This window comes from Colias philodice, chromosome 21 (genome assembly GCF_061535455.1).
Source record: "Colias philodice isolate Cphi_HAF_F1 chromosome 21, ilColPhil1 Martin Lab GWU primary, whole genome shotgun sequence".
Classification (NCBI taxonomy): domain Eukaryota; kingdom Metazoa; phylum Arthropoda; class Insecta; order Lepidoptera; family Pieridae; genus Colias; species Colias philodice.
Window position 1 is genome coordinate 5,212,438 of NC_143106.1, and position 13,269 is coordinate 5,225,706.

The window sequence follows — 13,269 nt, forward strand, 5'->3', positions numbered from 1 at the left end:
TCTGTCTGCACCTGTACTCACAGGCAAATGATATTAATTGTTCTTTTTATCAGGACACAATGGACAATAATAATTTATTTTATAGTAGTATACATATAAAAATAAAATTAGTTCTTTTTTGTACTTAACATCTGTAGGCAGAAAGGAACTAAGATAGAATAAGTCTTAGGAATAAGTGATCCGAAAAAGAAATAGAAATTATTTGTACCAATTTAGCAAGCAATTTTAGATTATGCGGTCCGCCACGCACTGCCATTATTGAATGAAATAAATAAATTATAACAAATAAGTTCTTTTATTATATCAACATCCCTATTCGGTATTCCGTCAGAAAAAGATGTACATAGTTAGGTTACGTGTAGGTTACCAATACAACATTCGATCGTCGAAAATAGCACACTCGCACACACGATTAGACTTCAAACACGATTCAACTATATAACCGAAAAAGAGATAACAATAGTATTCACGGAGCGCTAAAACCTATCCACACTTTTTTACATAGAATATAGACCTAATATTAGCTGAGCTGTTTATAGATTCTTATTCTAGCCAGGCTGAATCTGTCTGTACTCTCAGGCAAATAATATTAATTTTTATTTTTATCAGGACACATTGGCATAATTTATTACTCGGTACTCATGAAGCAAAACGCGGATATATTACATGCATTTTAGGGATAACACTGGATGAAACTACACTGCACTCTAAAAGCTGCTGCTGCTGCTGTGAGGCTCATCTACTGTCTGTTTATTTGGAATAATCGCATTGTTATCTTTTGTTGGGACACTGTCGATCTTCTAAAAGATACTTTTCGTTAAATTAATTTGGTCTCAAACAAACATTTATCTATTTCTCCCTTGTAACACCAATCATAGAAATAGATGGGAAAACGATAAAATAACATTATACAGCGATTGTGATGTTTTAACCATTAAAAATTAAATGTAACTTGCTATGTATTATTATAAAAGTTTAATACAAATGCAAGGCAGAGGTAAAGGAGATAGAAATGAGTCACATAATTATGGTATAAATGCATTTTATTAATAAATTAAAACATATTACGTCAGTCACTTGCTGTTAGCTGTTATACATTTTTAATGCAATATTGGCAAAACGAGGTTTATCTATACAATAGTTTTTAAGCAACTGCTACATTATGGTGTAGTTTTAAATAATACATCTGAGCTTGCGACTCCAAATCTTGTAAGGATCTCACAACGGGCGCCATTTGACTAACGTGATCCTGTAAACATAAAAAAATATAGATGCAATTGATATGAAACTTATCCGTAATATTAGTCACAAATTAATCTAATTAATATTATACTGGACAGTGTTCATGAAACGAGTAGCAAATTTACTAGGCTGACTAAGATATTGCGATAAGACGTAAAAATTTGTCAGTCAGTAATTTTCCAAAATAAATTTCGCAGGTAAAGGCTTATTGTTTACATGTTTTCCTTATCACTTTATTTTATGTAATAAAAATGAATCGCTAAATGTGTAGGTAAGCGCAAAACTCGAGAATGGCTGTACCGATTTCGTTAATTATTTTTATTAATATTCCATGAAGTACGAGGATGGTTCTTATGGAGATAAAACGTATAAAAATGATAACATTCTTATTATATTAATTAATTATTCTGCTGCAAATTATCTAATACTAAAGAAATTTCGGAGTTAAATTAAAGGTTTATTATTTACTAACTTTGCGCCCGTGACTTCGCCAACAGCGCATGCATTTTACGGGACACTTCATGGAAATATTCATCTCTTATTTCCTCCTACCAATTATACACGTTAAAAACTATCCTAAATACTTTCCAAAGGCCCACTTTATCTGCGTACCAAATTTGATAAATTGGTTTAGTAGTTTAGGCGTGTAAACATATCATACACAGTGTTACTTTTGCATGTATTGTATAATATAAATTAGAACAATATGAATAGTGATTATTGATTAAGTATCTTAGTATTTTCGTTTCATTTTACGAGAGTACTCATAGTACGGATTTTAAACGATTTATCTATACAAATATTATAAAGCTGAAGAGTTTATTTGTTTGTTTGTTTGAACGCGCTAATCTCAGAAACTACTGATCCGATTTGAAAAATTATTTTGGTGTTAGCCTATTTATCGAGGAAGGCTATATATCATCACGCTAAGACCAACAGGTGCTGAGCAATGCGGGTGAAACCATGCGGAACAGCTAGTTAATTATTAGTCCACATGACCACGCAAAGTGAATAAATAAATAGCGTTTGAAATCAGTTTAATTCTTTAATTTTCTTAGTGATTATCTTACCACATATCCAGTGCCGACTTGTTGCCTCTTCTGACCGTAGACAACTTTACCGTCAAACTCGTTGCACGGCACCTTCATGTCCGGTTCTATCTGTTGGATCGTGATGGTCAAGTGATCCTCAATATCGGCCAAGTACTGAAATATAATAAAGTTTTAGAATCCCAATTGGTAGTATTATTTAAAAATACGATGTGTATGCGCTTAAAAAGAGTACAAGATTAATTTAAAAATATTTGTCTTCGCATCATCTTCAATCCTTAATCTTTGGTAACTTTACCAACATTTATAACAAACAGCATTTATATATAAAAATAAAAGTAGCCAGTTCTATTTTGTGATTTTACATAGTCAGAAAGGTACTAGTTAAGATAGAATGAGTAATCCGAAAAGAACAACATGAAAAAAAAAATCTTAGAAATGATTTGTAACAATATAACATGCTACATAAATTTGATATTTTATAAATGAAATTCTCACCTGCGGTTCATTATACCACATGCAACAGCCTTTAGGACGGTCGTCGATCAGGCTCGTGTTGTAGCAGTTGCGGCCGCGGGACGAACACCACTCGCCGTGATACCACACCTTGTAATTCATTATTAGATGAGAATTCCTTCCTACTAATATTATAAATTCGAAAGTTTGTGAAGATGGATGTATGTGTAGGTATGTATGTTTGTTACTCTTTCACGCAAATACTACTAATACTAGAAATTTAGCACACATATAGAGGGTAACTTGGATTAACACATAGGATAGGTTTTATTCCGGAAATCCTACGGGAACGGGAACTATTCGAGGTTTTCTTTGAAAACGCGGACGAAGCCGCGGGCGGAAGACTAGTCACAATAATAAACTAAAAGAATTACAATAAAATCTTCTCTTTTAATGTATATGTATTTATGATACGAACACCATCTGCGGTACGACTCTCAAAATGTATCCAATAAGGAATTATGTGAGTTAAATGTTAATAGGGGCTCAGAAGTCAGAACCAAAAAAATCTAACTTTTGATTCTTCGACATGTCGGTTTCCTTGCGATGTTTTCTTTCTCTGTTGAAGCCATGGTAATGTTATCAACATGCGCAGATAAATTGAAAAATCAATTTATTTCCTGAGCCCTCGCCTGGTCTCGACATATAGACGTTCTGTGTCCCGCGGTTTTGCACACATTGCTCCACTACTGTTGGTGATAGCGTCGAAATTATATAATTTTTCAAATTGCACCAGCTGTTCCTGAGATTAGCGCGCTCAAACAAACTTCTTCAGCTTTATAATATGTATTAGTATAGATTATTTACAATACCTTCTCCGGCACAGTGGACACGAGGCTGATAGCGAGCCCCATTCTCTCCGCGCGTCCGACTCGACCGATTCTGTGCACGTAGTTGGACTTCTCGTCCGGTAGTGTTACGTTAATCACTGAAATTAATTTAATTGTAAAAAAAGATATTTTTTTATTAAAATCCTAAATAAGATTGGAAACGCAAAAGTTCAAGTTGGTGTGAAAGGGATAAAAAAACATACAGGCGTCATTCAACGTCATATTTTCTTGTTACAAGTTAATGGTCATAGTGCAATCTCCAGTGTATTAGATATAAGCTTCTTGGTACAAACCAATCAACCTACCTTAACATGCGCATACGCAGGGAAGTATAAGTGTTTGTGTGTTTGTCTTTTACGCGAAAATCACTGAACGGATTTTGATTATATTTTGCTTAGTGATGTAAATGTACCAGAATAATACAAAATAAATTAGCTACATTTGAAATGTAGCAAATATATTCATTGTTTTTGAATGGAGATTTTATAGTTACAATGAGTTCAATATTTTTTTCATAAAAATTCAAATACTCACTGAACGGCAATCCTGAAATATCAATACCCCTGGCGGCAACATCAGTACAAATAAGGAATTTCACTTGTCCCTTCTTGAATAACTCCAAGTTAGATTTCCTCTCCGCGGGTTTTCGATCTCCGTGCAGACAGACACACGAAAACTCATTACCAAATGATTTGAGATATTTCTCTAAGTTGTCACAATCCAATTTTGTACGACAGAAAAGTAGGGCTCTGTGAATTGAAAAAAAAAAATACAAATAAATATGTATTAGCTTGTCGGTAAGCTAGTCGTATATAAATATTAACCATATACAAAATAATATACCACATACCTGTCCATTTTATGTTCCCGGATAGCTCTAACACAGTATTCCCCTTTAAGGATCTTCACAGCTTCCGACAGTGTTTCCGGCGTCGTGTTTCCACTGTGAATGTTGTCTTTCGCGTGAACACCATCCGTCATTATTTGTCTGTAAAATGATAAATGTAAAGGATTATTAGTTCAATGGGAAAAATTTGTAAATATGTAGTTTCAATAACATAAATTAGTTTTAAAACTAAAAACACGCTCTAATAAGTTATACATGAAATTATTGTATAATCAAACTTTATGCACTTATTCAGAATCAATGACAATGTAATAATATCATGTGGTTAAGCGTGTTTATTTTTTATATTTTTTCAAACTATATTAATTTTTATACATGTTCATATAAATATTCAAGCTCACTTTCTAAGATTTTGCCAAGCGCGATCCTTCTGAGGGTCGACATTAACGACCACGTGATGAACTGTCTCCGGCACTGAATCTTCGCCTTTCAAATCGACCCAAGTGGGGAAGTGCATCAATTTTTCCTGTATAAAAGTATATCATTTTAACTTTTGACAGATATGATTTGAACATATTATTATAACAACGAAATTTTGATGGAGTGTATCTAATTATATTATAACTGTAATGTAACATTATGTTCTGCATAATAACTATGTAGAGATAAACTACGATAACATGGCGCGCCCCTCCAAATTACTGTTTCAATGTGTGTAGTGACATCCTTACGAAGGAGTTTGTATGTAGTTGTACGTATTCGTCTTTAGTACTTTACGTCCAGATTTGTTGGTCAACTAATCATAAGTTGCCGAGCGCCCAAGACAACGCACGTGTCGTTTTCATAGAATACGTCAGTGCAGCGCCATTACTAATAATAATGAGCGATTAGAGCGTGACTAGTCGAGCAACAAATCCGTGGATTTGTTTTTGTTTGACGGCCGTCTCATTACGCACACATGCGTTGTGAATCTTGGTGGTGCATTGTAAATACATTCACAAATACTTTAAAACGTTTTGAATTTTGGAGGGGCGCGCCATGTTATCGTAGTTTATCACTACATGTATTTTCTGGATAGTAATAAATATTTTTTAACTATTTTATTAAAATTATTATTTAATTTAAGTTCTGAATATGAAAGAAATAAAATAAAACAATAACAAAAAATCTTCTGACATCTTATATACATACCGCCATTTTCTTAACTTCAAACGCATGCAGAGTAGCCGAACACACAACCATCTGTAACCGTCGACCATCTGACGTGATCTTCGGTATTTGTCTGTGGAGCCTTTCAATGAGTTCCCCACATCCTGCCTTGAGCAAACCATCAGCTTCATCCAGGACGAAGAAACGACAATGAGTAAGCGCTAGATAGCCTAGAAATATGAAGTAAATTATTATTATTCAAATACTATTTAAAATAAATAAGAAAGTCCATCTATTGTAATATGTTCTAAATAATAGTTATTATTTAGGACAAAATGCTTCATAGTGCCAAATTTTCAAGGATTTTTTGTCTATATTGGTTATGGGCAATAAAATATAGTATGAGAAAAGCGGATGTAATGAGAAAAGCTGTTATAACATCTCTATAATGTCTATAAACGTCTTATTCATTTTGATTACAACATGCCCTATCTTCTCTTATATATAAAAATGAATCGCAAAATGTGTTGGTAAGCGCATAACTCGAGAACAGCTGAACCGATTTCGATAATTCTTTTTTTATTATATTCCTTGAAGTACGAGGATGGTTCTTATGTAGAGAAAACGTAAACATGTACCACGGGCGAAGCCGGGGCGGACCGCTAGTAGGCTATAATTATACTATAATGCTACTGCTTGTTGAAATCTTAACATACATATATATATATATAGCTGATACTTACAAATATGTAGTTGCTACACCACATTTTCATTCAGTTACAAAAATATCATGCTGCTATGATAAAAAAAAATTACCCATTTTTTGTTAATTTAATTTATGGCCCATATTCAATAACATAATTTTGTAACAAAGTTCCTCTCAAGTGAGTCTCTCATATTACCATACCATTTTTCCTAATTATTTTAGTCATTATGTTAACAGTAATTGTAAAATTCACATACCTCCTTGTATAAGATCCTCAAGTCTCCCAGGTGTTCCCACCACAATGTCCACACCAGAATTCAATTGATTTATTTGATCTTTAACATTTATGCCACCAACAACTAGAAGTTCCCTGATTTTAGGATTGTCTAGATGCTTTTTGAATAAAGTAATTTGAGAGCAAGTTTGTTCCGCTAACTCTCTTGAAGGCTGCAAGAATTATGAATTTGTATTAACAAACAGTTATGTGAATAGATCATTAAGGGCTTGGTGACTAGGGAATGCAAACCGGTTTCACCGAAATTCGAAAACCCGGGTTTTTGTGATATTTTAAACGATAAAAAAACTCGGTTATTTTAACAAGTTTCCGGTTTTTCGGTATTTTCGGTTTTTTTGTAACGGCAACACTATAGCACTGTCAAAGTGACATTTGTGAAGCAAAACCGCCAACCGTTTCAACTGTCATCATAATTTTCTTATAAGAGATGTTTGTTTCTATGCGCTGATTACACCTAACGAGTACAGTGGCGAGTCAGTAAATACGCTCTCGGCCGAGACAGTTGCCGAACCGAGTGGGTGTTTACACGTATTTCACTAGTGGCGAGTCAGTTCAGTTTTGATCACGACGCGGACGTCTGCAATGGAACGAAAAAAAAAGAATTTAAACGGGTTTTAAATCGGCTGTTACCAGATATTATTAACGAATTGTGGGATTTATTAGAAATAATGAATAAAAATAATAATTCTTTGAAAAAATACAATGACGAAACGAACGAGTGGCGAGTGGCCGAGTGACGCGACGAGTGCGTGTTTATACCTGCCGAGCGGGATAGCGAGTGGGTACTCGGCCGAGTAAACAAATTGGGATTCTAGTGACTGTCTCGCCGCTCTTCTCGGCCGAGTACTCGGCCGAGCACTCGTTGAAGTGTTTATACCAACCGAGCACTCGGCCGAGGACACTGACTCGCCACTGTACTCGTTAGGTGTAATCGCCGCATAAGATTTAACGTTAACGTTATAACGCACTAGATAAAACGTTCCTAAAATACTTTAAAAAACCTTTTTAAAAGCAATGTTTATTAAGTTAAGAATTACATTTTTATAAGTTAATTTGTTAATTTCAATATTTTAGTTTAGCGAATTACTTTGTCTAAAGTTGATTATTGTAAAACTGATTCCTATTTCCTACTTCGTAATAAATAAACTAAACATTTTATATTTGTTTCCATGTAATTTATTTAAAAAAGTACTTACAAAAAAAAACTCATTTTAAACTCGATTTCACCGAAAACCGGGTTTTTTGAAATAGAACTCGAAAAAAATCCCGGGTTTTAATTTTGGCGGGTTTTGCATTCCCTAGCTTGGTCTAGTAGTGCAAACAAATGCATCCTGTCATCCTATATGTAAATAATACAAATGTACTAAGGGAAAGTTGCTCCACTTAATTTTTAAAAATTAAATCATTCGTATAATTTAATATTCGTAATAAGTACCAAAAATGACAATTTGAAACAATTTTCGTGAAAATTACACCGGGTGATTTTTTTTTATCAGTACACAAAATTTGCGAATACTTTCTATTGATATCTTCAACTTCATGTTTATATAACTGATCAACTTTTACAAAGAAATTTGGACGAAATATAAAAAAAATAAGCTTTCCATACAAAATGCATAACTCTATACATTTTTTTCGACCTAAGTTTCTTAGTGAAAGTTATTCAGTTTAACTAATAAAACGGATAAACAAATTTTGTATTTAATAAAAAAAATGTAATGTTTGTGTTAAAAAATTATAAAATAGAAAAATACGCAAATGAAAACAAAAGATATTTATTACTGACTAGCTTCCGCCCGCGACTCCGTCCGCGCGGATGTCAGTCTTCGCGTCTTCTACAGATTTATTATATTATGTATAATATATAGATTAATATTGATAAACCTAATAAATCTTTTGCTAGCATTCTGATGCTTTATCGGTTGCACTGGATTAATCTCTTTTTTTTCAATCGCTTGAATGATATAGGATGGGTCCTTGATGGGCATCGAATGCTGAAGTCTCGAATCAATCAATTCTGACAGTAGGCAATTTATGTAAAATCTTGATAATGGTCCATCATTTTATTTTGCCTAAACGTTACATACTTTTTTATATATTCTATTTTTAACGAATGATTCACTCAAGTCCAAACAGCAAATAAGCAGACTTCTGCTTCTGCAACGTTTAGTTGTCCCTGAATTTGAAAAAATAGTCATGATTCTTATCTATGACAAAAGTGTTATTTTTTGCATTGTATTTCAAATATTAAATTTTTTTTAACCGCATCTTCCGCATTCATGTCTTTTGCCGGAATTAGACATTTAACTTCTACTAGTCCCATTTTCCCTTTTTGATATGGGAGTGTATAAAGTAAATTTTTTAGATATTTCTCGTTATACTTTTAAAAAGTTATTATTGTCATTTTGCTCATTAGGTAAAGTAATTTCGATATCAGTTTTAAGTTTTTTGATACCTGCAATAATAACGTCATAATCGCCTGCACATACTTATCGATTACACCCTGTATACAATCCACCATCCACATTCATAATGTTTTCCTGTCCTCCTCTCCTTTACGCTGTTCACCGATACATTTTAAATGAGTAAATCTGCTACCACTGAAGGATGTTTCATTGTGATCAGCAAATTTTCACCACTGTTGTCGATTATTTGTTTTTCATTTTTAATCAGCAATTGGGAATTATCAGTTTTGTTTTTTGCAGATTGGTGATGTACCCTAACAATACGTCGAAAAGGGAAAGCATCAACGAATTATCGTTTTCGTCCTCTTTTTTTATTCTTCGCGTCTCTGTTACTTCTGTTTGTTTAGTTCTCAACCCCACTGAATTTTCTATGTTATTGTGATCTTCCATTACATCTGAGTTTTGATGATGTGATGATAATCCATTCGTTTTAATATTGGTACTTAGAGTTGGTAGACTAAACTAGAAATGGTGGACTAAATTTGTCAGCGCGTCTGTAAGATCAGAATATAAAACCAACATCCTGTATTTAAGTTACAAAATTAATAATCAAACGACATGCCGCTACGTTGAAAATGACTAGAAGAAAAAATTAAAACACCTCGGATCAATTTTGGAGTAAACAAATCATTTTCCCCGTATGGGGATTTCCCCGGATGAACTTGGGAAGTTCAAGTTCTCAATACAAGTTTATATTATATTTCGTATTTCTCAAACGAAAAATAAACATTTTTGGAACTTCAAAAAAATTATATTATAAGAAAATTTATGAGCTTACTTTAGTTTTAAAGAAATATACATCCCTTTACTGACACCCCGTAAAATAAAGAAATTGTTGCCAATCACCTTTGCAATCTATTTGGTTTCATTAACTTTATGTTCGAAGATAATTTTTTTTTTGTAGTAGTTACACGCGTATTTTTTTCGTTTATTTTCCATATCGAAATCAAATGTTTAAAAATACGAATATTTGCACAAAACTAAGATAAAAATAATCAATTAACAAAAATATTAAATTTAATGAAGTAGAGCAACTTTCACTTCGGTATGAAGGAAAATCGAGCGTAGAGCACACGTCAGAACGCTCCGGCCCAAGGAGCGCGACTAAAGAAATTCGCTAGGATTTTTACTTATTATTTTAAATATTTTTTTAATATTTAAAGAATTATCAAAATTAAAAAAAAAAATTTTTTAAAGGATTAATACTCATTGGTCTTCAACCAACTCGAATAAATTAATGGAAAAAATAACTTTTAGCAGTATTTATCAATCGATTTTGTAAGGCAAAAAATGGGAAATTTAATGAATTTATAACGTCCTAATTAAGAAAATCATAAGTTTTTCGGCAATTGTATTCAGCAGTTTTTAATAACGACTATATAAGGATAATAATGCGCTGATCAGATTGTGTAAATTGTAATCGGTTGCAACGTAGTGAGTGCACAAACTTAGCTCGAAATGTCTTTGGGGGAAAGAGACTTATCTTTAAGGCCTGATTAAGGTAACATAAAGTAACTTTATAAATGTGAAAAAATTCACGCGCATTGCGTATATAACACTAATTGATAAACAAGAAAAAAAAATTCAGTTTATCATTTCATTAGCCGGGAAAAAATTGTCAAATAACTTGTTGAAAACGCAATTTTGCTAGACTGCAGCCTTAAACATTTCTTTGGTTTGTTTTACGAATGAACAGTTCTTTTTTGTGATAGACGGACAATAGTCTTATAAGCATAAAGAATGATATACTAAATTATAAAATAACTTAAGCCACTTTAATATAGACCTTGAACAAAACACAAATAAAGTCTAATTTAGTTTTATTAGTTACACTATTAAATACCTCAATAATAATTGCTTGTGGTGCATTATTCACTGGTTTTGTAGCTCCAGTTGCTGCACCAGCAGACACAATATTAACTTTCACAAAATCCTTTGGTGCTTGGCAAATAGCTATGTATTCTTTTGGTGGTGGGTACTGCAAGAAAAATTAATATTTTTAACTATTATTATTATAAAGCTATTGTAATACTAATAAAAAAATATTTAAGGCTATAGAGGAAGCGTAAACTATGATACTTAATAATGAAAAACATTCTTTATCAATATTTAATTTCTTTAGTAATGCAGTTATATGATATATTATAGCAAATTAATATATACAGAAAATTATGAAGCATAGATTACCTTAAATGGTGTTGCACCAAAATTAAAGCTCATCTCAGCATTCTTTAATACAACAGCAGGGAAGTAACAATCTGACCTGCGAGACTGGTCCAGCTTAAACGCTACCCCCAAAGATTCTCCATTTTTAGTGTATTGTATTTCACCATTATTCAAATTTAACATACAACCTGTGACAGAAATACATGATATTATTAACCCATTGACCACCGAGTAACACAATAGATTATCTATTGTGTCTGTGATTCCGGGGACTGATGGATTAAGCAGATTTTAAACATGAGTTATTCATTATATTATTATTCCGACATTTTGCACACTTTATGGGACGGGATAGTAATATAATGAAAAATTCGCATTTTATATCTGTTAAAATCTTTAATTTCTAAATGTAACATAGGCTAGGTTATATCCCGGGAATCCCACGGGAACGGGAACTATGCGGGTTTTTCTTTGAAAACAGGGGCGAGGCCACAGAAGGAAAGCTAGTTCCAAATAAAAATCAAATGTTTTTAAATCCACTAAACAGTGTATCAAGATAACGTACTTCGACTGTTTTTTTTTTATTGTTTTAGTTCAACAATTCAACAATAGACTATAAAAACAAAAACAGCCTAAAATCAAATACTAGAAATTACTATAATTTATGAGCATTTAAAAACTTATTTCTTACCAATTACATCGTTTTTTCCAAAGGCACTACCATAATCATCAAATTGTTTTGCATTTGACTTTTTGCCTGTGCCACCGAATCCAAATCCCAGTCTATCAGTACCTAAATCTAGTCTTGCCTGGAAAAAAGATAAATCATTTTTTTTTTCCTTTTACATAATAAATGGATAAATATTAGGGCAACATATTAACTCGAATTGTTAAATATTACAGATCTAGATCATTTGCCATGCAGCTTCGTTTCATGGCTGAATATGAATAGGCACAGTTAAATAGAGGCTAAGATATCAATTTAACAGCTGTTTAATATTATATTTTGTTTTGTTGGAAAGCTGTGACATTTCATGTTATAGGTTACAATGTTAACTCACCGCTTGAGTTGACCAGCCTACGCGACATAGACCTTCATCGGTAACAGTAGTTTCATAATAATAAGCGCCTTTTGTGTGAACACCTTTCGTTGCTCTGCAGCCATGCCAGCCATTTTGATCTCTCGACTGGCACCGCAAACCATCTGGAGTAACCGCTAAAGCTTCGGTTCGATCAAAAAACGACATTGTCCATTCTGTGGACGTTTGTGTTATAATTTTACTCGTTTTCCCTTCTTGAATATCTTTCAGTGTTTCCCACACTATTTGTATTATAGGCAAACAAAATGCACCAGTTTTTCCGCTACCGGTCTCTGCAGCCATTAAAACATCTCCTCCACCCAATATGAGAGGAATTGCTTCTGCTTGAACATCTGTCGGTAACGTCCAATCCATTTCCTCTATTGCCTTCCCTATTTCAGGGAGGACACCGAACTCCTCGAATGCAGTCATTTTAAAGAATTGTCTTGACTGAAAAATAATATAATCAGCACAATCTGTAATCAATTATTTATTAGATCCACATTAAATCCAGAAGCCGACCCGGAATAATTGACAAATGATTGACAATTCTCATTTCTCAATGCTCGAAACTCGAATGCCAAATGACATTGGCAAGTAATAGCGTCGCGTTCATAAATAGATAGACTGATTGGATATTCGGAAAATTCTCCGCTTATAAAACTGCTCGCAATACATACGATAAGTTAATATTAAAGATAAATGTATTAGCTAATTATACTTACATGTTCAAATAGTCTAATTTGAAAAACCTTTTAATGCTAGGCGTCCATTAGAAACGGATCGGGGCGGGTCGCATCGCAACGGTCCGTCTCTAATGGACGCGCTGTTTGCTCCTGCGTCCACCTGTACGGGGCGCGGCGGACCGCCTTTATCTAACAGACGCTCGCCGCTCACATCCACTAGACGGGTCGGGGCGGGCCGG

The 13,269-nt window shown here is 33.4% G+C and overlaps 1 protein-coding gene across 1 annotated transcript; it reads right to left on the reverse strand.

Annotated features, from left to right (window-relative positions):
* Positions 1-1,025: 1,025 nt before the first annotated feature.
* On the reverse strand, positions 1,026-12,894 carry Ddx1 (ATP-dependent RNA helicase Ddx1). The gene is made up of 13 exons (XM_089708426.1): positions 12,327-12,894; positions 11,957-12,074; positions 11,287-11,453; positions 10,943-11,077; positions 6,597-6,786; positions 5,676-5,863; positions 4,886-5,010; positions 4,488-4,625; positions 4,172-4,386; positions 3,620-3,735; positions 2,790-2,897; positions 2,313-2,447; positions 1,026-1,249 (listed from the first exon to the last, which is right to left on the reverse strand). Exons 1-13 carry the CDS (start codon positions 12,774-12,776, stop codon positions 1,145-1,147), a joined length of 2,190 nt encoding a protein of 729 aa, XP_089564552.1. The 5' UTR covers positions 12,777-12,894; the 3' UTR covers positions 1,026-1,144.
* Positions 12,895-13,269: the final 375 nt, after the last annotated feature.